The sequence below is a fragment of the Canis aureus genome, chromosome 2 (assembly GCF_053574225.1).
Source record: "Canis aureus isolate CA01 chromosome 2, VMU_Caureus_v.1.0, whole genome shotgun sequence".
NCBI lineage: Eukaryota > Metazoa > Chordata > Mammalia > Carnivora > Canidae > Canis > Canis aureus.
This window is the reverse complement of record NC_135612.1, coordinates 54,400,927-54,425,463: the sequence shown is the minus strand read 5'-3', so window position 1 is coordinate 54,425,463 and position 24,537 is coordinate 54,400,927. Positions and strand designations below refer to the sequence as shown.

The following is a 24,537-nucleotide window of genomic DNA, read 5'->3' as shown; positions in this document are numbered from 1 at the left end:
ACTACTGTCAACATAACAGATACCTTCTTTTATACTTTCTAAAACAAGAATTTACTGAGAAGAGTGGCATTCTTGTACCTTTTACGAATCTTTCAAAGATAGCTGGATCCTCTGTGTATGCATTCTGTCTGTGGCGACCTTACAACATCACATATCTGCTGGAAACTGCAGTGCTCATAAGAGAATGGGAGCAGAAGGGCAAAGAACATCTAGTATTATTTTCAAAGCCATCTCGACCTTGCAAGCTCCCAGAACCACTGCTGTAGATGACCCTTCATATACAAGAGGGTGTTTTTGTCCGATGGAGAGAATCTGGTGCAGAGAATGTGCTGGTCCCAGCTGTCCTCTGAGTTGCAGGAGAGAACAGGAAGTTCCATAGGGGAAGCGGTGAGGCCGAGGTCTGGGTTGTTGAAATAGATCATTATGCCATTGGCTTTAGAGTGTAAGACTCTACAGGTGCAGATTAAAATCTTTGGGATGTGGGCGGTCCTCAGAGGCGGTTATTGATGTAAGGGACTTCAGGTAGGTTCAGACTCCTCATCTTATGGATGCTTGACTTCTCCCCCGTTGATAATTTTCAGCAAAGAATATTGCGTTCTCACTAAGGAAAAATGGATTTTCAGATTCTCTCCTCCTCCCCTTAGGACCAATTCTGATTCCGCTCTTCACACGAGTGCTCTGAGTGCCAAGCCCCAGGACCCCTATGGAGGAGGAGGCCAGTCGGCCTGGCCTGCCCCATACATGGGTAAGACACACAGGCCCACCGCTAACAGCCTCTGTGCTTTTCTCGTTCTGTTGGCAATGACTCGAGCGCCAGGATATGGCCCTCAGTCATTACCTCTGTCAGCCACGTCAACCGCTCTGATGTGTCTTCCTGTCCCCGTCTTCTTCTCTCTTATCTACGCTAGCCTACCTGACCAATACTCTTGGCTTTGTTGTCATTTCCGTGGGGCCATCCTTGATCTTCCTCCCCTTGCCAGCCCAGAACCACCCACGTCCTTCTAACATTCCAGAGTTCCTCCATGGACAGGCCTGTCTTGTGCCATTTAACTGCCTTTCTCATGGGTGTACATCCCTCCTTCTGCCCAGTGTAGATTTCTTGAAGTCAGCATCCTAATGGTCTCACCTTCAGCGTGGGTGCCCCGCATGGGCATGGAGGAGCCCTCAGTGATGGAGAAATCACACAGTGGCTTGCAGTCATGGAGCCCTTGCTAGAACTCACTCTAGGTGATGACTTCCAACCTGCCAGGACCCCAGCCTGGTTCACTAAAACATTCCAAGCCTGCCTTTCCTTCTGGGGTTGATAATCCAGTAGGAACAATGGTCTGGAATTACCTGTTTCATATGCAGATTGACTCTTGTCCACAAATAGTTAGGGCTAGGTGTTTGGTCTTAAAACAGGGGAATGAATAAACCTTGGTCAAATAATGGCAGCCTTTCTGATTTTCTTTATTTGTCAGACCATTTGAACCCTAAATAGTCTCTGTTAGGAGAAAGTTCAATGTCTCATTTCCTTGCACATAGTAGGGGTGAAATTTAGTAATACCTGTTGCTTTATTCGTTCCCATGGTGCAATTCATAGATGATTGTCTTTGCCGAAGCAATCCCTTACGTTTCAAGTGTGAGAGTTTCAAAAGTCTGTCTGAGCCACTGAGCACTATTTCCACCCATGGGAATGTGAGCATCAAGCTGGGAGTAATGTGGGAATTGGACAGGAACCTGCCACACACTGCTTGAAGAAGTGGGGTCTGTGGGGAGATGGCGCTGGTTTGGCTTCAGGAGAGGCAGAGATGGGAGCATATAAGCAAAGCCTAGAAAGGCAGAGACTGTGATCAGTGGGGGTGCCAGTAAGGACAGCAACATTCTGGTCTCCCTGGACTGGGAGGGAACCAGATGGATGGGTTTTGACCCTGGAGCCCCGGATACAGAGCTGCCTTTCTGCCTCTGCCATTCCTTCATTTCTGTTGTCCTCTCTGCAAAGTTTATGCTTCTGCAGAAAGGGCCAGAGGCCTAGAGAGCAGAAGGCAATCATAGGGAATTTAAATAAAGAGCCTTTCAGGCCTCCCTGCAGAGAGAAGTGAAGGAAGGGATTAACTGGGTGAAGTATTATTTATGCCAGGCGCCTGAAGCTGGGAGGGAAGAGGTGAGAGATGTCAAAGGGGTGAGGAGGAATAATGGCAGAACAATGGCAGCCTTGCTCCAGGCAGACGGGGCAAAAAGGAAACCTGGAGCAGAATTTCTGGGTTGACTTGAGAATCAAGGTGGTCCCTCCTGTTTCATTCAAGTCAGCGGTGAGAGATAATGGGGCCCCAGCATCCAACAGGCATCCATCAGGCGTGGAGAGCGGGCAGAAGTCCAGCGCAGAGGGCCGAGCCGTGTGCCTGCTTCTGCACAGTTGCCGTGCAAGTATAGCACAACTCAGAAACACATCCAAATATGGATGTGTTTACATGGGAAAGCCAGTGTGTTTAAAATATTACTCAAGTCTCCAAGGATGGGGATTATTTCTGGAGAATTCTATTTGTTGGTGGGAGCTATTTTAAATAGTTTTGTATATTTTCTCCCTGTAATTCATTAAAAGTTTTTCATTTTCCTTCCTTTCAGATTTTAAAAATATCGGCTCCTTTGCAAAAAGCTATTTATTATAGAACCAACCAAATAAAGTAAAGATTTAAAAAGTGATGGGAAAATATCATTGAAGCTCAGGATTCAGGCTCTGTAGCAGAATAGTAACTGCTCTTTGCCTGGGAATCCTTCCTGAGCTCAGTGATGCAGCCTCTCTCCCCTACCTGTTGGTCTGTTTGCAAGCCTATGATAAGAGAGCATCTGCTCTTACTTAACCACATGAGCAATGATAGGTATATCCTTGAGCAGGAGTTTGTGTCCCCACAGAATAAAGCCATCAGTCTGATAGATGCTTAGTAATTTTCACAGTGGTTATTGGGTTGTATGACAATTAGGCGTCAATTGTAAGTGGCTGATGTAAATGACAGAAATAAGCTTACACAACCAGACAGGATTTTTAGTTTCTCTCTTCTCATTTCATTATCCGGAATCTATGAAGAGAAGCAATGACCTGATTTCCTTGGTGGCAGGTGTAGTTTGCCATTTCACACACACACTGCCAGGCCAGCGTCAGGGCTCCCTGTGAATCTGGCTCTGTCCCACAGCCCAGGACTGTCCCCTGACCGCCCTCCATTCCCCAGCTCCCACGTTGTTGTGGAGGTGGGGGCTGGTGTGGTCCCTGTCCTTTCTGGGAGCAGTCTAGAACTCAGGACCAAGAGTGTGGGAGAATTGTCTTCTCTGCACCCACAGCTATAGATAGATCGTGAGTTATACCAGCTTCGGGAACCGCAGCCCTGAGCTCCTCCCCTGGGAAAGAGGCATGTCTTGGACCTCAGGGACCTGCCACCAGGCAAATGCTGTGACCTGCTCGGTTAAGGAGAAGATCTAAAATGCAAACAACCCTGAAGGAAAGGAGTCTGTTAAATGACCCCTGATTGCACATAGAGGACGGAGAGGGGGAGGCATGAGGATCCCAGATCTAAAGATGGGCAAAAAGCGTCACCCAGGTGGCAAGAGTGCCGGGATGGGAGGTGGGAGCTCCAGAGGCTTGTGGTGAAGGGACCTGCCTCTTGCAGCGCCCCTGCTCTGAAGTCTGGCTGGAGCAGGGAGTTTAGACTTGTCAGGCATGGGAGCGGGCAGAGGGCACATGGGCCATGTTGCTCTTACAGGGTCAGCACTCCGTGGCTCCGAGGCCTCCAGGGTGCCCAGAACACAGATGCAGCCTTGGTGTGGCAGTCCTGTAGCCCCATGGGACTGATGGGAGTGAGTTTCCTCTGTTTCCAGATGTCCAGTCACAAGCATTTCCCTTTTTAGTTTTAATGCTTTAGTTCTAGTTGTATCCTATGGTCTTTTTAAAATCCAGTCATAAAAACCCAGGCTAGGATATTTTGGTTCTGTGTTAGATTGGCACCAGCATATCAGTTCTCACCACTACAATTCTTCTGGTTACCTGAACTCTAAACCTGGGTGCCAGTTGCCTTCCATCACCCTCCTTCCCATGCCCCTGACACCATTCAGCAGCCGAGTCCCAGGCCTGCTGTCTTGTAGCGTGCCTCAGAGCTGCCTCTCGTCTGTCCTCACTGCCCCTGCCCCATTTCTTCTTGCCTGGACTAGTCTTCTGGTCTCCCCTGGTGACTCCATGCTTTCTCCTCTCCATCCCTCTCACACCCCGCTGCTGGAACACTTTCTCCAAAGCCTGGCCGTAACGCTGTCCTTTCTGTTCCCTGCATCATGCCAAGTTACTGGCAGATTCCTTTGGACCGGCCTCATCTGCTGTGCCTCCCATCTTGTGCTCCCGCCAGATGCCATTCTTGCCCTCTCACCTCCTGTTCCTCTCCTCCACCTTCTTCTCCCATCTTTACGCTGGGGTGTCCCCTTCAGCCTCACTTCCCTGTGCCTAAATCCCTCCAGCTACAGCAGCTGGACATTCTGGAGGCACACAGGCCAGAGATCTAGTCCAGAATTTGCTAGCAGTGTGCTCTTGGGGGTGCTCACAGTGCTTGCCTCAGGGCTGCTGTGAGGACAACACGTAGCGCCTCAGAGTGGTGAGAAGCCTGGCACACAGGAAAGGAACAGTAGTGCTGGCTCTTAGTATTATCATCCTCGTCGTTATCCTTCAGGGCCTAACTAGTTAGTCAGGGCCTAACTCGGATGCCACCTCCTCCACGAAGCCTTCCTTCTGTTCCAGTCTGAGGGAGAGGAGTGGCACTGATAGAATAGCATGTGGGGTGTCAGTTTTATAAGGTCACCCTCAGTCGGTCCTCATGTTCCAGGGGCAGGTCAGCCTTACTGAAGGAGCCCAGGGTGGTTGGGGTCTTGATGATGAACAGAGATGGCAACATACCACACCCGATGGCTGAATGAAGCTTAGTTTATTATTTTTACCGGGATGGTCACTGTTTCATGGTCAGGATGGTCAAGCTCCCAGCCCTTTCCTGAGATGAGGGCCCCAAGGAAGCCAAAATAGAATCAGAATGTCTCTACCTTCCTCCTGACAGTACCAGTTGTAGAGCTACACGTTTTGTCTCTCTGCACCTCATTTTCTAATATTCTGCTCACCTTGCTTTGTTTTCTGTTTTTTAAAGATTTTATTTTATTTATTTATTTTCATTAAGTGGGTTCCATGCTGGGTGTGGAGCCCAACATGGGGCTTGAACTCATGACCCTGAGATCAAGAGTCAAATGTGTTACTGACTGAGCCACCCAGGTGTCCCCTTAAGATTTTAAAGTAATCTCCACACCCAGCATTGCACTCAAACTCACAACCCTAAGATCAAAAATTGCATGGTCTTCCCACTGAGCCAGCCAGTCAGCCCTCACTAGCTGTCTTTGTTTTTGTTTGTTTGTTTGTTTTGTTTTGTTTTGTTTAAAGATTTTATTTATTTATTCATGAGAAACATACAGAGAGAGGCAGAGGGAGAAGCAGGCTCCCTGTGGGGACCCCGATGTGGGACTTGATCCCCAGACTAGGATCATGCCCTGAGCCAAAGGCAGACACTCAACTGCTGAGCCCAGGCATCCCACCTTGCTGTCTTTGGACTTGTTGAATTGGGACGAAGCTCTAGCCTGGTCCAGGTAGTGTGCCAAGGACTATCTGCAGAGGTCCTCAGAGGTGATGGTTAAAACCAGATTCCTGGGCCCATCTTCACACTCCCTGAATCAGTCTTTGAGGCTTGGGCCTATGAGGCTGCATTTTAACAAGCTTACCCAAGTCTTTCTGTGTCCTAAAATAAAATCTTAAATTACTAACTTAGGTTCTGTTTCAATGGGCAGAGAGAAGCTCTGTCTTGAGTGGTGTGCTTCATTCATCAACCTGTTAGTGCTTCTGGGGATTCTTAATGTTGCTTCTGCCCTTGGACTCCACCGAAATTATCTGTCTTCTGCCTCTTTTAGAGAATTTGCTGCTGTGTTCCAACTTCTCACCTGCACTCGATCACCTGGGCACACCTAACACTCCCTCCATGTGGGAACTCAATGAATGCATGTTGAATGACCATTAGACATTTTGTTTAAGCTGTAGAGGCTCATCGGGTTAACTCAGAGACTGAGCTTCTTCAGAAACTTATCTAAACTTTAAGCATTTCAGTATATTTAAAGGCTCAGAACTTAAAACTTTGCCTGATTTTATACTGAAAACCCATTTAGTGTATTTGATTGCTCCAAGGATGGTAACGTATCACATTCTTGGCATAATTCATTGGTTTTAGCTTAGAGCAGTGGGAAATACTGTACTTTGTCATCTGCAGTTTGTTTTATGGATTAGAAATATTTGATTCAGCCAGAATATATTCCAAGCCAAATTTGTAAGACTTTGTGAACAGCTATCATATGCACTACTTAAATTGAGACTACAGATAAATTTCTTTTTAAAATAACTTGACTATTGCAAGCAATATGTATATAACAACATACAACATGGAACTTCCAGTCTCTCCCTCTAGACACACAGGGTAAGCACAAAACAGCCATGTAAACTTTTGGAGTTACCTGCCCTTAGCCTCCAACTTGTGAGAGTTTTGATCCATATTTCTTTATTTTATGATTTGAATAAAGTTTCAGACTTTGTTCCTCTTTCAGGAGAGAGGCAATAAAAAAATTAAGACAGATCATTTTAAAAGAAAAATAGAAAGGAGCCAACTTTAGATTTAAATAGGCCATACCTATTTTATTTATTTATTTATTTTTAAAGATTTTATTCATTTATTTGTGAGAGACACAGAGAGAGAGAGAGAGAGAGAGAGAGAGGCAGAGACACAGGCAGAGGGAGAAGCAGGCTCCATGCAGGGAGCCCGACGTGGGACTCGATCCCGGGTCTCCAGGATCACACCCCGGGCGAAAGGTGGCGCCAAACTGCTGGGCCACCGGGGCTGCCCTATACCTATTTTAAATTTAGTAGAAATGCTGATGCACCTTATATGAACATCAGTGTACCAAAATTGCCTTGGAATTTTCACAATTCTATTTCAAATCCGAAAGAGTCACTAATAGGGCAGCCTGAGTGGCGCAGCGGTTTAGCGCCGCCTTCAGCCCCGGGCCTGATCCTGGAGACCCGGGATCGAGTCCCATGTCGGGCTCGCTGTATGGAGCCTGCTTCTCCCTCTGCCTATGTCTCTGCCCCTCTCTCTGTGTCTCTCATGAATAAATAAATAAAATCTTTAAAAAAAAAAAAGAGTCACTAATTCTTAGATAAATGAAATTGAAAACACCACATAAAAGTGTGTTTTTTTTTTCTCCCTAGGTTTCTGTGATGGTGAGAACGATGTACATGGAGAAGGTATGAACTGCTGTCACCTACAGGCGCTGAGCAAGACGCTGGCCACAGTGCCTCTAGACTCCCTTCATGCTCCTTCCTGCTCCTGTTTTTAGTACTTCCCCAAGTGCCGATGGCGGCTGATCAGTTGACTTTTCTGAGAAGCTGTATAAAATCCAGGCTAACCACAATCAAGGGCACAGGAGAGGAACCATATACTTAGATCACAAAGGCTCCTTGTCATCTGAGTCCCCATAGTCCCGTGGTCACAGGGTTGTGCAGGGAAGCAAAAGTTGTAACCACATGAAAATATTAATGAATCAGTCACCTTAAACCATTACTTATCCCAAGACCCTTTCTTTCTCAGCTATCTGCCTCTTCCTATTTAGAAAGTTTTGCAAGTCAGTAATTGACACACATAAGTAAATAATGCGAGAAAAAGGCAAATTGATTGCAAAACAAAATTGCAGATCTTGTAGAAGATACTGTGTTTCATAGAGCCAATTGATGTTGGAGATCTACTGAAATGACACTCAAAAGCCACTGACAAATGAGAACGACATGGTTATTTTATTCATTCAGCACCAGCACTGGTTTTCTTTCTCTGAATCATTATAGCCTGAAATTTAACTGGACCAAATAAGCTTTTCAAAAGAGAGTGGCTTTGATACCAGGATGAAGAGAGTCACCTGGGAGTGCTGGTGCAGCTCAGAATTTCCAAGCAGACATGACGGTTGTCTTCCTGGCGCTGAGTAGGCTACCTGTAAAGAGCATTGCATCTCAGAATTTGCTCCACAACTTTGGTCTCTGTTTCACATGACTTTCTGGGGTCTGTTATCCTTGGGTACACAGACTATCCTGTGTGGGGCTAAGACAGGACACCATGACACATGACAGTCACACGGGAGCCTATGTGGTCACCAATACCTAACAACACTTGTAGTTCCAAGCAGTCACCAGTGTCTCTCGTGATGCATCCTCTTCCTGACATCAGATCCTGTGATCCTTGTTTCACCTGGCCAGATTGAAAACCTTGGAATGGTCCCTTGGCACAGAGCTGGCCGTCCAGCAGCAACCCCTCAAGCCCTCTGGGTTCTCAGTTACTGTCTGTACCCTGCCCCAGCCCATCTCCAAGCAGCCTCAATGCCGCCCTGTCTTCCTTATGGCATTCCTCTTGACTATCCTCATTTTGTCTCTGCTGGACCACTGTGGTCTCTCCCCATCCTGTCGACTTCCACACTCTCCTTGCCAAGCTTGCTGGGCCTCAATTTGCCTGGACCTTCTAAACTTTATATCCTGCCACTCTGTTACTTATGCCACGCTCCACAGAGAAGAGCCACTTGACTCAATGGTCGCTCACTGATTCCTCGCTTCTAAGCTTTTTTTTTTTTCTTATCTCTCTGCCTCAGGAATGCCCTCTTTCCATGCCCCCAAAGGGTTTTGCTGGGTGCCTGGCTGCAGAGGCTCACACTGTCTCTTCCCTGTCTACACTGCAGCGGCCCTGTGCCCCTGGCTGCTTCTTGGGGTCCTGGGCTGAATCCATGTCCTACTCCTCTGTGGGGTCCCCACAGACATGTTCACAACCCATTCTCTAGTAGACAATCAATACATATGTGTCACGAGTCATTTTTTTACGAAGATAATTTGGCTGAGGGTGGGATGGCTGCCTTCTAAAAGCAGTGAATTTGCTTTTTTCCCCTCCTTTTAGTGCTGTCCTTCCCTGGCCCGTTGAAAGAAGAGAATCTGTTAAACGTTCCCAAGCCACTGCCAAAACAACTATGGGAGACAAAGGAGGTAGGGGAGCAGTCTGTGTTCGTTGTCCCTGAACATTTACACCTGCGAGGTCATTGTAAAATCCTTCAGTGGGGAAAATAAGAGGGATGGAGGAAAAGGAGGTGAGGACGTCCGGGGACAGAGATGGAAGAAAGTATTAGGGAATGATGGCTTAAATGAAACTGACCACAGTTGTGCTGATGAATCAGTGCAGTGATCTCTCGACTTATGCTTTTCATGTGAATTTACTTATTCAGAAGAACCTGTCCATCCTTCACACCTCATGCATGTTCCTAAAAGCACAAAGGCCCGGTCCTCAGTCTTAGGCAGATTGTTCTGTTTTACAGCCGGACCTCCTCCCTGTCACCAGCTTCTGTGCAGAATTGCTGGTTCACCAGAGATCCCTTTCTTTAATCAAGGCTATTTGACCTGAGTCCTTGGGGAGTCAGTAAATAAGTCATCTGTTTTCTGATTTCTATGAGCCTCTGAGTATTTGCATGCACAGCCATGCCAGCTGACCTCCACTGCGGTGCCCTCTGGAAACCTCACCCACTGTAGGAGGGAGGCCCACAGGACTTGACTCGGCCTTTCTTCCTGTAGGGGAGCTGTGTTTCCTTTGAAATAAAACAGGTCATCTGTTCCAGCCATGAGTGATGCTCTGTTGCAACGGCTTGCACTCCTCTAAGTATCCCCATCTGTCCAGGGTTCTCCTTGGTCAGGTTCCAGTTTGCCAGACCTATCAAAGTCATCATTAGCATTAAGGGTGGGCTTCAAAGGGTTTTTGTGTTTGTTTTGTGTGTGTTTGGTAAAAGCAAGATGTATCTCATGTTTCATTGTTTTGGTGGGGGGAGGGAGATATAATTTAAAGTCTATGTACTTAGGGGCACCTAGCAGGCTCCCTCAGAAGAGCATGTGAGACTATTGATCTTGGGGTCGTGAGCTCGAGCCCCATGTAGAGTGTAGCGATTAACTTAAATAAATAAGCTTAAAATTTTTTCACAAACTTAAACACAGGAGGAACAGCCATACTGTTTTTGTGGCCGTGGGAGGCACAGGTGGCTTTGGAGGCTTTTATCAGAGACAGCCCTATCTTCTCCAGCAGAGAGGGCCGTGGTACCCACTCCTCCCCAAATTAGGGACTGCTCTCTCTAGAAGAAGGTGCTCATCCTAGTTGTTACAGATTTGAGCGCTCCATAAATCATTTCTGGGAAAGCAATTGAGTCAATGGTACATTCATTTTTCTCAATGTCTATTTACAGAGCCCCTGTGGCCAGAAGTTCTAGCTGCAGGGATACTAGTGAACAAAATTAGAACCCCTGCCCTGGTGAAGCTTATAGTCTAGTGGGAATATGTGTTTCTTTCTGACATTAATTTCCTCCTCCTTCACTCTTTTTTTCTATTTTCTTTTCTTCTGAAGCCAATTGAAAAAAGTAACGTTTATTTATAAAAGCTCCTTCTATAAAACGTTGGCCGTTTTGAAGGAAACAATATTCATCTAGAAGATAAATTAACAGGGCGAAAATTAAGAAAATTTACTAATGTCATGCGACCCTCGTGCCAGGGAAAGTCTAGTCCAAGCTGAAGTGGCTGCTGTGTGTGGAGGCTCCTTACTTGCCCCAGCTCTCACCTGCACTGACTGGAGCCCCAATACACGTACAAAGGCACTTTTAAGAAACTTGAATTTGACTTGATGGTGAAGTAAGCCCAGGTTTCTGTCTCTCCCCAGATTCAGTCCCTGACAGGGCGCCCTCGATCCTGTGATGTTGGAGGTGGCAAGTAAGTAGTATTCTTTCTGTTTGTGGTTCAGAGACCAACTGGCCTAAAGATTTTTTCCCCTTCAAAGGAAAGTCTTATTACGTTGCCCCCAAACTCCGAGAAACTTCACTTGTTATGTGTAACTTGGAAGTCAGCTGAAGGTTCATAAAAGCAACAGCTCCCCTTGGTGCTCATATTTTGTTTGTTTAAAGTAATGAAATCACATAAGGGCACTAGAACTGCCGTGAATACACTTGAGAATAATACAGCCAAGTGTGGGTAAACCTGCAGCTCGGCCATGAAGCAGAGGTGGCATCGGGGGACTGCAGTGGCTGAGGGCCGCAGGGTAGGCATTGGGGGGGGCCACACAGACTGAGGGGCTGGCTGCGGGGTGGGCACTGGGGGGCCCGAGACAGTGTCAGGCTGCCTGGCAGCTTTCTCATCCACAAGCCGTTGGGCAGAGTGTCTGTGAATGTCCTTCATACCACTGAACCATCCACTTAACGCGTGAGAAACTTCTGTGGAGTGTATTTTACCAAAATTTTTTTAAAAATCAGCAAAAGAGGAATAAATAGGAAAATGTGCAAATATAAAAGGGAGCTTATAAAGCCACTAAATAATGAGTGTATTTAGTAGTGTACAACTTTACTCCCTAAACAATGAGGGGCCTAGCGTCGCCTGCCCTGGACTCAAAGGAAGGTTGGAATCATCAGACGGTCTTGAACCTGGGATTAGCACTACCTGTCCCATAGCACATCCAGGAAAGGACTCCAGTGGGTCGTAGGTATATTTGGAAAGTGACAGCTTGTATTTCTGGCAAGCAGAGAGGAACCCTTCTGAATGCCACCAGTGACCTGGTTCACACCATCCCTGCTGTGTGCCGCTGGCCCCGCCTTCCCCACTTCCTCCCTCTGCCTTTGTTCCCACCTGCCGCCCAGCAGTCAGAGAGAGCCCATCCGCTCTCAGGGTGAGCAGCTAGGGGTTCTCAAGTCCATTTTTCTAATCCTTGATCTTTAACCTCATAACCTGTCTCCTCTATCCAGCCAACCTGAAAGACAAGTTATCACTTCAGTTTTTCTACAACCAAAACTTCTTCCTCATTTGTCAAAATGGACACCTTTCCTTCTTCCCCACATCCTCCCAAGCCTGCATGGTTCTGCAAGTCTCCCTACCTTACCAGGAAAAGGGGGAGGCCACCAGGAACGAAGGCTCAGCTTCCCTCCCCACCCTGTCCTCCCAGAGACACAAGTATCCTCCCAGCCAACACTGACCACCTTACCCTCCCTAGCCCTTGTCCACGCTGGCCTTTCTGAGGCCTCTCCCTCCTGCCCATCCTTCCCTCTCCTGGGTGTTCAGCCTTGCCTGCTCTACTAGGTTTTCTCTCTGTGTTTAAATGTACTGATTAAGGAATCTGCATGGAAAAATTCCTGCCTTGGCCCTAAGTTCCCTTTTAGTTACTTCCTTCCTGCTCATTTCCAGAATTTTTTTTAAAGATTTTATTTATTCGTTCATGAGAGACACAGAGAGAGGCAGAGGCACAGGCAGAGGGAGAAGCAGGCTCCCTGCGGGGAGCCCAATGCAGGACTCCATACCAAGACCCTGGGACCACGACCTGAGCCAAAGGCAGATGCTCAACCACTGAGCCACCCAGGTGTCCCTCATTTCTAGAATTCTTAGCTGCACTTTTGAAAGAGTATTTACTCTTGAGTCTTCCTCTTCCTTACTGCTTGTCCACTCCTCAACTGACTGTGGCTTGGCCTCCACCCTCACTGTTCCAAGGGAACTGTCCTCAAGAGATGTCCCCATTACACGTCCTCTTGTCCTGTGGAAATTCAGTATCTAAGAATTCGTTATCGTCCATAGCTCCCACCCTCATCCCCAGTCTACTCACACCCCTGTGTCCCTAGGCTAGTGTCCCTATGCTGGAATATTGGGAGTCCTTCTCCAATACTGCCTTAAGTGTCCCTAGGCTCCATCCCTGTCTCTCCATTCCCATGCTCTCCCCTTTTCTCCTTTGACTACTGAGCAGCACCAGCCACCACTCACCTCCCTGGCCCCAGGCTCTGCTCCTTCTGCCCGTCCTCCCTCCCCTATCCATTAGCCACATTGTCCTCAGAAGGATTATGTTTTCCCCTTCTAGCCTTCTCTGGCTGCTTGTCAGTCTGAGCCTGGTGTGTTCTCTGCCCACCTATCCAGCCCCACCTCCCTCACCACCACCCCTCCTGCACTTGACCTTCCTGCCGTATTTCCTGCCCTATCTCAATTCCTTGGGCACGCTGTGTGGTTTCATGCTTCCCTGCTTTGCCCATGCCATGAACTCTGCCTGAAATGGTTTTCCCACCTAGATTGTCTGGGTCCTCGAACTCAGCCCAGGAGCATCCCAGGGAGTACCCCAGCCCACTGGTTATCCCCTCCAGACCTCATGCCACCAGGCTAGGTCACTGTACTACACACTTGTATCATACGGCTGCCTCCCTGCCTTGTCTGAGTCTCTCGAGGCCCTAATGCCTGTGGCTGGCCCCTGAGAGGTGCTGTGTAGACAGCAGTGCCCTTGGCTGAATCCATGACCCTCCCCCTGCTCCTTGAGAACAGCTCCTTCCTCCAACCACCTTCATCCAGCCATTCTCCCCCTCTTTAGCTTCACTACTCTCTCCCTGGGTGAGACCTGGACCATCCCTGCCTCACTCTCGCTCCCTTACACCACCCTTCACACTGACCGCAGTGGCATTTCTAAAATGTCATCCTGCAGCTTACATTGGGCTCCCTACCTTCCAACAGTCTCTGGTCCAGACTCTTCAAAACAGCACGGCATCTTACCCTTGTTCACTCCACCCCCTCCTACCTGGTCTCCAACCACCCACCCCTTCCTGGCTCTGCCCTGACAACCTGGCCATGTCAGACTGCTTCCTTGAAGCATAAACTCCCTGTCATGTGCTTGGTAAAATGTTCTTTTACCAGCCCATCCGGAGATTGGCAACTCTGGCTACTGTGTTCCCAGCATCCCTCGTCCCTGATAGGCATCCCACACCTTATCATCCCTGATCCCACATGCTTCATTCCACATTGCTTGCTTTGCCGTGGGTCTGTTTCTCCTGCCTGCCTGTGAACCCCTAGAACAGTGCCCCTCAGACCTAGGCTAGGCGGTCCTTCCCAGAGCCCCACCTTTTAGACACCTCACTCCCATGGAGTCTGGAGTCCAAGGGGCCACCAGGGAACACACCACCTGCCCAAGAGGTGACGGGGGATGTGGAGTGTGGCCAGGGCTTGGCCTATAGGTTGGGATAGCTCCATGGGTGCCCGTGGTGAGGGGCAGGCTGGGAGGGAAGAGATGGTGGTGGACCCAAGGACCATGGCCACCTCCATATGTCCCAGTGCAGAACTTAAGGAGCCGGAGGATTCTCTTCATCTGGCCTTCCAGGCTATTATGGAGGTATAGTTGTCAGGACAGAAACAAGGAACATGGTTCATTTAAGGGTTTGTTAATTAGATCCATAACTTTGAGAAGCTTCAACAGATGGTATGTGGGCCTCCACACACACTCTTGCTCCAGGCCTGCAGCCATCGGGTGGGCCTGACTGCGAATCCAGACACTTGGCTCATTCGTCCTTATGCCACCAGCACTCAGCCCAGTGCCTGGCACACAGTGACCAGCCAACCGGCAGATTTGGATAAGTGAATAGCAACATCTCTCTCTCACTTTACAATTTATGAAAACTAACTAAATATATCTTGGAAGGTATCTGCCTGATGCAGACTTTTTTTTTTTTTTGTGGGAGAGATACTTTTAAAATCTAGCAAAAAGAACCATACAAAGATAAAGCAGGTACTCACGTTTTATATAGGGCTTTATATTTTTTCAAAGAACTTTTGCATCCATAGTCTGATCTGGTCTCGGAAAATATTTCTGTAAAGTGGGCATAGATGACATCCTTAGTCTGATGTAACAGGTAAGGCAGTTGCCCTTCAGAAGGGTTAAGCCAAGGATGCAAGTTCTCAGAACGAGAGAGAGTCAAAGCCTACATAAGGACTTCGATGTTTGATACCCACCGCCTTTATTTGACAAGTATGTTCTATTCCCCAGCAACCAAATGCACTTTAGAAAGAAATACTCTTTTTTTTTCCAGTGCTTTTCCACACAATGGTCAAAACATAGGCCTCTCGCCCTTTTTGGGGACCCTGAACACCGGGGGGTCATTGCCAGATCTAACCAACCTCCACTACTCCGCACCCATGCCAGCCTCACTGGATACCAGTGACCACATCTTTGGGAGTATGAGTGTGGGGAATAGTGTGGGCAACCTGCCGGCTGCTATGACTCACCTGGGCATAAGAAGTTCTTCTGGTAAGTGTCCCCTACTTGGTAAGGACTGTGCCCATGTATGTACCCTGGTGACTTAATCATAGATGGTCTCCCATGAATTGTTGAATGAGAACTATTGCATCTGAGTGAGAGATAGCTATGTACCTGTTCTTGACAGAACAGGTGGCTCTTGACATTTCACTTTGGTGATCTGTTTCTGCTGGATTCAGTGAGCTCTGGAGCACCTGCTAAACTTCATTCTTTATTGCCTTCACCAGCCCAGGTATCCTGGGACTTGGAGAGTAAGATGTGAAAGTCAAGACAAAAAAGCAGCCATTCCATTCTGTGTTCACTGAACATTAGTGGCTCTTATCAATGTATGATGATAGTTATAATTACAGCTATCTCTCTAGAGCCCTCGGATTTTCCATTGGATTTCAGAAGAGAATATTTTGAATTTTAGAAAATGTATAATGGATATGATAAAAATATTTTATACTCAACAGACAGATATATTAAATAGAAATTACCACAGTTTAAAATGATTCGTTCCGGGGTATCCCTGGGTGGCTCAGAGGTTTAGCGCCTGCCTTTGGCCCGGGACAAGGCCTGGGGTCCTGGGATTGAGTCCCACATCGGGCTCCCTGCATGGAGCCTGCTTCTCCCTCCACCTGTGTCTCTGCCTCTCTCTCTCTGTGTCTCTCATGAGTAAATGGATAAATCTTAAAAAAAAAAAAAAAAAAAAAAGATTTGTTCAAATTTCCAGAAGTGCTGACAGGTCAGCACATGGCTATATTACAGTGCTGCCCATGACGGACTTGAGTGTTACCATACCAAGTTTGAGCACCCACAGCTCAGACCCCATGTTGAAACATGACTAAAAATACTTGAACCCTAACAGATGCTCTTGTCAATATCAGAGGCAGGGTTGATCTCTTACTCCCAGTCCTGTGGTCCAGCCCCCGGCTGTCACAGTCCTGAGAGCTGTGCTGTGGATGGTGATGTGGTGTGGAAAGGGTCCCCAGTGATGGTCCATCAGTGGGAGGGCACCTGCTGGTTTCCACTCTGGGTTCAACATGATGTCCATGCAAATCAGAATTCACCACTCTCATGAGAGAGGTCCCCTTTGGAGTGGTCACCTGGAAGGTTCTCTAATGCTTACAGTGGTACTGCCCATTGTACCACATCATCCTAGGTTTGAAGAACTGATTTTAGAGATAACCTTTACTTACTTCGATTATTTTATTATCCTGCTGCTCTACCAAGCGTCCTGGTGAATTCTGTATAAACAAGGACACCCAAGGTCACATAAGTAAAGCAGCATCAGCACTTAACTCCCTGGGGTCTTGAGGAAGCCAGCATTCTCCCGGGCAGCCTTTGACACTTTGCTTCAGCTGAAAATCCTGTTTCTCACTATGTATTATTTTCCTCAAAACATTATTTATTGTCCAGAACCAGTATCAAGCGTTTATAGTTTCTAGGCACTCCTTAAAATGCATGGTATACAAAGTCATAGATACTTTTTTTAAACTTGCTTGAGCTTTCCTTCCAAATGAGTGGATCTGTTTCTTAACCTAAGCTCACATCTCTAGCACTGATTCTTAGTCGAGCCAGCCACATCTCTGGGCTTTCCGTGGAGAATTTCACTGTGGGATAACTGCATAGGGCCTTTTCAGAAACATCTTTCCTGTGTTTAAAAAAATCATTTGCCATCAAAAAATGCTTTATTTTGTCATTGCTCCATTGCAGTAACTTTTATCTAACACTTAGTTTTTTATGAACATAAAAGAACACACAGTTGTATGCACCCCGACTACTGGTACCAGAATTATGGGCTGAACTTTGAAACATGGGCACTGCCTTTTGAGATACACAGAAGCATCATTAACTCATGGAGCAAAGCCACTCCATGCCAGGTCCTGTGCCAAGGCTCTGGCAGGATGCAGGACACGGTCCCTGGCCTCTTGGAGCTTAAGCCCTAGCAGCCTCTGTCATGTAAATGCCATTCCCAAACCTCTCTGGCTCTGCTAAAATTCACATCCCCTCCCCTCCAAATAAAACAAAGCACCAACAAAAATTTCATTTTCTGTGAATTGGAATAGACTGTGATGAGCAACTTCTCAGGAGCCAGGAGAACAAAGAGAAAGCAGGAGACATGGGAGGGGGCCCCTTCCTGTGACTCCCTGTGTGTTCAGGGTATTTACAGGGTCCCCTGACATGGTGCCCCAGAGCCTTGACGCTCTGTGAAAGGATGCACCCTGAGAATAGCAGAGGATCTGGGCGTGGTACCTGGGACAGAGGCATGGGCGGTGGGGGGGGGAGTGGCTGTTGGGGGGGTTCCAAACAGTCTGTGTGCACAGCCCTGGGGTCTTCTTGCCAGGCTGGGGGCTGACTATGCCTTGGCCTCTGCTCACCCAGTCCCGCCCGCCCAGCGGCTCTTCACACGCTTCCTTGTAGTCAGACTCACTGTCACCCTGCTGCCACCAGCCTTGAGTGCCAATGGGTCCTTTCCCTGCTGTGGGTATATCTGATGCATGCATGGTAGGAGGACCGCCCCAGTGTCCCCCTCACACAGAAGTCCTCAGAGCTGGATAGGAAAAAGTTAAGGTTTCTTTCATCTTTGGAAACAGAAGCTGTAGCCTACAGTTCTGGCAAGTAACTGTGCTTCTGCTGTCTTGTAGGTCTCCAGAGCTCTCGGAGTAACCCGTCCATCCAGGCCACACTCAACAAGACAGCGCCGTCCTCGTCCCTGAACAGCCACCCACAGGCGTCCACCCCCAGCGCCTCGGCCCTTCACCCATCCCTCCGGCTCTTCTCCCTCAGCAACCCGTCTCTCCCCACTGCAGCCATGAGTGGCCCCTCCCGGCGGAGGCAGCCCCCAGTTAGCCCTCTCACACTCTCTCCAGGCCCTGAAGCCCATCAGGGTTTCAGCAGACAGCTCTCAGCCACCAGCCCTCTGAACCCCTATCCTGCGGCTCAGGTGAGCACAAACCCACACACAGTCCAATGGGTTGAGGCACATGGGGCCAGGATGGAGGCCCCCTCACCGGGTGTAGCCCCTGGGGTCTCCAGTGCAGTCGGCCAGTCCTGGCCTATGCCTGAGATCAGAGAGAGCAAGTGTGAGCCAAGAACTCAGGAAGCAGTATTTATCTCCTAACAGCACATTTGTTATAAGGATCACTGTTTTACAAACAACACACAGTGTGCAGTCATAACTCACAAACCTTGGCTTTGGGGATGGTAAGGCATAGAGAACATGACCCAGACATGTCTCAGGTGGCTAGGAGAGACCAGCCTGGGGTTTTTTAATTGGTGGGGAAAATTATCCATAACTGAGTCTGTATTTTAAGCCACAGGGGAAAGCTAAAGAAGACACTTAATACCTTCCTGAAGCTTTGATATTGGATTAGACCTCTTCCCTAATTATGACTACAGATTTGAGAAGCAGTACTTTTACTGCTTATGGAACGATAGGTTTTATAATAAGGATCAGGGTCCTCCATAAAAGCACCTAAAGAAGTCTGTTCAGAAAGACGCACATTTTTGGGGCACCTGGCTGGGCAGTTAGTAGAACATGTGACTCTTGATCTTGGAGTGGTGAGTTCAAGTCCCACATTGGCCATTGAGATTAAAAAGTAAACTAAAACAATTTTTAAAAAAAGGAAAAAAAAAGCACATTTTGAAGTCACAAGCCTGTTATAGAAATTCAGATGTCAAAACATCATATTTTGTCTTGTTGACTTTGTTTTTATTCTGAGCTCTTAGGGTGGTTCTTACCATAATCATCAATGAATATATTTTCAACCTGTTGGTCCCTCCCTAGTACATTGTGTCATCATTTGCTCCCCACCTCACCATAAATGAGTCATGATTAGGCAAACAGGAGTTGACAACTTAAACGGAAGGGTTAGCAGATCCAGTTATTACTCACTCTTGACATGAGTAATCCCTTTCGGGAGAGGGTAAGAGGGTGTTTCATAATTGTTGTTTCAATGGTTCTTTTTATGTTATTGGATTGCCTTTAATTTTCTTTTGCAAGATTATCTTAATGGATGTAAAAAATATTACTCTTGCTTTCTAGCTACATTTTAAGGAGAGCTGTAGGGGCTAGAGAGCATCCTCTTCCAGATGTTTCTGGGTTTTGTTTCCTTAATATTTAGATTTTTAAAAAAACAGTGTTATCCAGGCACATAGTTTAATAAGTCAGATAGTTCTACAGGGCTTGTTACAAAATAATATTTTCTTCTCCCCGACTCATTCTTGTTCCCTAGAGATGGCTCCTTTCAGGCACTGTAGCTAATGTCTTTGGTATAACCGTGTTATTTCATGATTGTTTTGTTCTGGATTTTTAGTGTTAGGTATTATCTGATGACATCCTGTCATGGAGGACTAGGATATGGTTCTCTATCACCTCTCTCCAAACCCCACCCACCTACATGAACATTTCCTCCTCATTTCCACTATGCTTTGTTATAATTTTGTTGAGAGCAATACCTAGTGTGTTAGTGTTTTCCCAATTATAATAGCACAGTTGGAGCTGAACCATTTAGTATGCTATGAAATAACAAAATGAAAACAATTTTTTTCTTGAAAGTTAATTAATGTCTTACTTTTTTGTTAGTCTCATTTTCTATGTATGTATTGCTTATTACATCCCCACCTCTTGGAGTTGAGTGGATCTCCTCTTAGTACATTGAAAAACAAGCCTTCCATGGGCACCTGGGTCACTCATTCCATTAAGCATCTGACGTCACCTCAGGTCATGATCTCAGGGTCGTAGGATCAAGCCCCATGTAGCATTGGGCTCCATGCTCAGCAGGGAGTCTGCTTGTCCCTCATCCCTCTGCTTCTCTCCCAGCTCATCTCGCGTGCACATGCCCACACACACATACTCTCTCTCAAATAAATAAGTAAAATATTTAAAACAAAACAAGAAGAAAACTCTCTAGTAGATTTCAAAGAAAGCACATGTGGCCTGCCATGACTCAAATATGTCTTCATTCTACCCATCATTTAACTCATAATTGACCAGAGATAGAATTCAAATCTGAAATAATTTTCTCTTAAAATTTTGAAGGTATTAATTGTCTTTTAGTTTCTAGAGTTGCTCATGGGAAATCCAGTGCCATTCCAATTCTTAATACTTCTAACAAGGGCAGCCCGGGTGGCTCAGCGGTTTAGCGCCACCTTCAGCCCAGGGTGTGATCCCCGGATCCTGGGATTGAGTTCCATATTGGGCTCCCTGCATGGAGCCTGCTTCTCCCTCTGCCTGTGTCTCTGCCTCTGTCTCTGTCTCTCTCTGTCTCTGTCTCTCATGAATAAATAAAATCTTTAAAAAAAAATACTTCTAACAAAATGTCCTTTCTGCCTTTCTGGGCAGCCCAGATGGCTCAGCAGTTTGGCGCCACTTCAGCCCAGGGTGGGATCCTGGAGTCCCTGGATCGAGTCCCATGTCGGGCTCCCTGCGTGGAGCCTGCTTCTCCCTCTGCCTGTGTCTCTGCCTCTCTCTCTCTCTCTCTCTGTGTCTCATGAATAAATGAATTAAATTTTAAAAAACAACAACAACAACAACAAAAATATCCTTTCTTCCCTCTGGAGTCTTGTAGAATCTTCTTTTTGTTCCTGAGTTCTGAAACTTCAGGATCACCTGGATCTTTGGTGGCTTTCCTCAATCTGGAGACTCCTATCATTCTTCATGAATGAAGGAATGAATTCCTTAACTATTTCCTGGAAGACTTCTTCCCTTTGATTTCTCTGTGTTCTCTTTCTGGAACTCCTATTGTGTGAATGTTGGACCTTCCCTACTTCCCTGTCACGCTCTTATTTTTTCTATTCTCCTCGCCTCTTCGCCATCCTGTCTGCAAGAACTTCTCACCTTTATCTTCCCATTGTTATGTTGAGTTTTCATTTCTGCTTTCATACTTTTAAGTTGCCAAGAATTCTTTTTTGTCCTCTGAATGTTACTTATAGCATCAAACATCCTAGGATAATAAATAGTATAATAATAATTTTTTCATGATGATGTCTGCCTACATAGATTTCTCCAAGTTTCTTTTCTTTTTTCTTTCTTTTTTTTTTTTTTTTTGTACATCTGCTTTGGTTTCTGATTTCCATGCAGATGCTTTCCTCACAGTCTGGAGATCTTTGGCATTCTGCTCATCTCTAAGAACAGGACACAAAAATACTGTGTACACTGACAGGCTCATTGAGTATGGTCTTCACTGTAGACTGATCTAGGTCAGCCTTTTCCTTGGTGAGTCTCTGGTGTCCTAAGTTTTGAGATTTTTCTCTCAGGCTGGTCAGATCCCTAGAGGACACTGGCACATGCCTAGATTCCAGCCTCCTGAGAGCCAAGTTGGGAAAGAAAGGCAGAGGCCTCAAGATTCAGCAGTGAGCTCTCTTAAACTCTGTGTTTTCAGTAGAGTGCCTTGCCTCCTGGGCTCTGCCCGGAGACCCTCAGCTGTAGGAGACCGTCCGAGTGCCATCCCCAGTCACCCCACGATCAAGGGCTGTGAAACCTAACCTTGCCTCACGTGCACTGATGAGACCCTCCTGGCTCCTCACCCCTGCTCCCTGCTGTCCCACAGGGAAGATCCCCAATCTTCCATCTTAAACCAGAAGTTATGGTTTAACAAAACAAACATGATTTTCACTGAGGACACTGGTTAAATTGGTGGGTGTTTGTTTTGTTTTGTTTTGTTTTAAGACAATAGAAATCGTCATTGAATGGGAAATGTTTTGTGGTGAAGTGATACTTAAGATCACTTTGAAGGAGCAGAAGTAAGAAGTAGGCTTTGGGGAACATAGCTTAGAGTACTGCCCCCCACCCTCCAGGGAAGGAAGGGCTCAGGCTTTTCTCTCACTTTGAGGTCTCCTAATCTTAAAGGATTTATCACTTAGAAGCTCCAATCCAGGGACGCCTGGGTGGCTCAGTGGTTGAGCCTCTACCTTTGGCTCAGGTTGTGATCCTGGGGTACCGGGATCAAGTCTGCATTGGGCTCCCCACAGGGAGCCTGCTTCTCCCTTTGCCTGTGTCTCTGCCTCTCTCTGTGTCTCCCGTGAATAAGTAAGTAAAATCTTAAAAAAAAAAAGAAAGAAAGAAAAAGAAAGAAAAGAAAAGAAAAGAAAGAAAGAAGAAGAAAGAAAGAAAGAAAGAAAGAAGAAGAAAGAAAGAAAGAAGGAAAGAAAGAAAGAAAGAAAGAAAGAAAGAAAGAAAGAAAGAAAGAAAGAAAGAAAAAGAAGGAAACTCCAATCCAAGCTAATTAGTGGCTTTGTTTTACAGATCGTGTCCTCAGACCGAAGCCCACTTTCTTTCCTGCCCACAGAAGCTCAAGCTCAAGTATCCCCACCGCCCCCTTACCCTACCCCTCAGGACCTCCCTCAGCCCCTCCTACAGCAGCCCCACACCCAGGAGGCCCCTGCTCAGCAGCCTCAAGCTGCCTCATCCCTGCCTCCATCCGGCTTCCCCCTCCTCACAGCCCAGGTGGGTCCTAGCAGGGACATTGATCAGAAGGGAGCACGTATTTTGCCTTGGGTTCCAAACTAAATGTTCCCTTCCTTATTCCCTGAAGGGTTCATCTTTGACCAACTTCTTCCCAGATGTGAGTTTTGACCAGCAGTCCATGAGGCCAGGCCCTGCCTTTCCTCAACAGGTGAGCAAGCATCCAGGTCTCTGCATCAGAGTAGGACCTGCACTGTCTGTTCAGGCCTTTCAGGGCATAGAACCCACCACACCACATAGACTGGGTACTCCATTGCCCTGATTGCAGATGTGCTCAGCAGCTAAGGGAGCCTGGAATCTCCCCCAGCCCTCAAATGCATGTGTTGGCTGCCTTATTTAGTATCAGGCCTCTGCAGAAGAACTATTTGAACAAGTGGTATTAGATTCCTGATGACAATCTGGTCATAGAATTGTAGAGTGGCTCAGAGGGCAGGGAGCACTTCGGTCCACTGGTCTATCCTGCTGAGGAAACTTAGACGCAGGAGGGGTGTGGCCCACAGGCCTCGCTGCTGTTGCCAGCTCACTGTAGTTCACTGTAGCTTCCCAGGGGAGCTCAGTCCAGGCAGGGCCAGAGGTCCTTCCTTAAGATGTTTTCATTCATTCACTTCCTTTTGCTTCTTAAGTTCTCCCTAACATTGTTTAAAATATCTCTAGATTTTGTAGTGTCCACTAAGTATGTATTAGGCTCTTGGACAGATAAAAGAGAGAAGGAAGGGTTTTGAGCATTTTACAGATATTAATAATAATTACAACAGTAAAATAAATAAAGACAGATGTTTCTGAGTAGGCCATGGTGAAGACTCCTGGCATAAACCAGTAGTCCCTGCCTCCTCGTTTTCTGAAGAAGCCAGTTTCGTTTAGATGAGTCAGTATCTCCCTGAAAAATGCTAGAAATGCCTACTTTGGAAAGATTGTTGAAAAATAGTTTGGAAATTAATTTCTGGAAAGGCACATAGCTAGGCCCCAGTTCTAAGCAATCATCCCAGAAGCTTTCTCATGGAGAGGGGTCTGTCTGAGGTTCCTCCCTCTGAGCGTGAGAAGGAAAGGGTGGTCCCTCCACCTCGTTTTTCTAGAAACCAAAAGGAAAAAAAGAGCCCCTTGGTCGTATCACTTCCTTGGTTACAGATGGACTCTTTGAAGTGTTCCCAAAGATGGTGTTTCTAGAATCCTCGGGGTGGCCGGGCAGGAGGGATGTGTGAGACCAGAGGAGCCAGGGAAACCATGACTGCTACTGTCTTCTTGGATGGCTTCGTGGGCCAGGCAGCATGTGAGCGGGGAGGAGTCACCCACACTGTGGGCCTCACAGACCCCTCCTCCACCCCAGCACCTGCCTGCCCTAGAGGACTTTTCTGTGTGGGATCCTACAGAGAAGGGACCTCAAGGCAGTTTTCATGTCTGATTTTGCCCTGGGAGCATGTTGCTTTATTCACTCCTCAAAGCAGAGATCATTGCTTACAATGTGACCTTTGATGTTTCCAGGTGCCCCTGCAGCAAGGTCCCCGAGAACCACAGGACTCATTTCATGGGAGACCAAACCTGTATTCCAACTGTGGGACTTTCCCCAACACCATCCTGACAGGTGAGTGTGGGCCACCCCTCAGTTCTGCTCTGTTTTTACAGATCCCACTGTAAGATAGTTTAAACAACATCACATAAAGCAAGAGAATGAAGGCCCGCCTAGCTTGACTTTAGCTTTGCAAAAAGCAGGTGTCTGGCCCCAGAGACCATGAGCCGGTGGGGAAAGGGCCTGGTGATCTAAGATTTTTCTCAACTATTAAGTTTTAAGTGATTGACAACTGTTCAAAGGGAGAACACTTGCAAAAATGGGGAGTCATGGAACTGACGGAAAAGAATGTAGATTCCAGGGACACCTGGTGGCTCAGTTGGTTGTCT

The 24,537-nt window shown here is 47.0% G+C and overlaps 1 protein-coding gene across 8 annotated transcripts in view; it reads left to right on the top strand.

The window, feature by feature from the left end:
• The window catches only part of CRTC3 (CREB regulated transcription coactivator 3), a 119,976-nt gene that overhangs the window by 69,909 nt on the left and 25,530 nt on the right, over nucleotides 1-24,537 (top strand). For all 8 annotated transcript variants that reach the window (XR_013365215.1, XR_013365212.1, XR_013365211.1 and 5 more), the window contains 9 exons: nucleotides 645-745; nucleotides 7,304-7,339; nucleotides 9,024-9,109; nucleotides 10,815-10,864; nucleotides 14,968-15,185; nucleotides 17,825-18,123; nucleotides 22,426-22,626; nucleotides 22,715-22,795; nucleotides 24,124-24,223. Coding sequence is in view for 4 of the 8 variants with exons in the window: in XM_077873036.1 (XP_077729162.1) it covers nucleotides 645-745; nucleotides 7,304-7,339; nucleotides 9,024-9,109; nucleotides 10,815-10,864; nucleotides 14,968-15,185; nucleotides 17,825-18,123; nucleotides 22,426-22,626; nucleotides 22,715-22,795; nucleotides 24,124-24,223 (1,172 nt within the window). In the remaining 4 variants the exon portion in view is untranslated. The remainder of the gene's footprint in view (nucleotides 1-644; nucleotides 746-7,303; nucleotides 7,340-9,023; nucleotides 9,110-10,814; nucleotides 10,865-14,967; nucleotides 15,186-17,824; nucleotides 18,124-22,425; nucleotides 22,627-22,714; nucleotides 22,796-24,123; nucleotides 24,224-24,537) is intronic.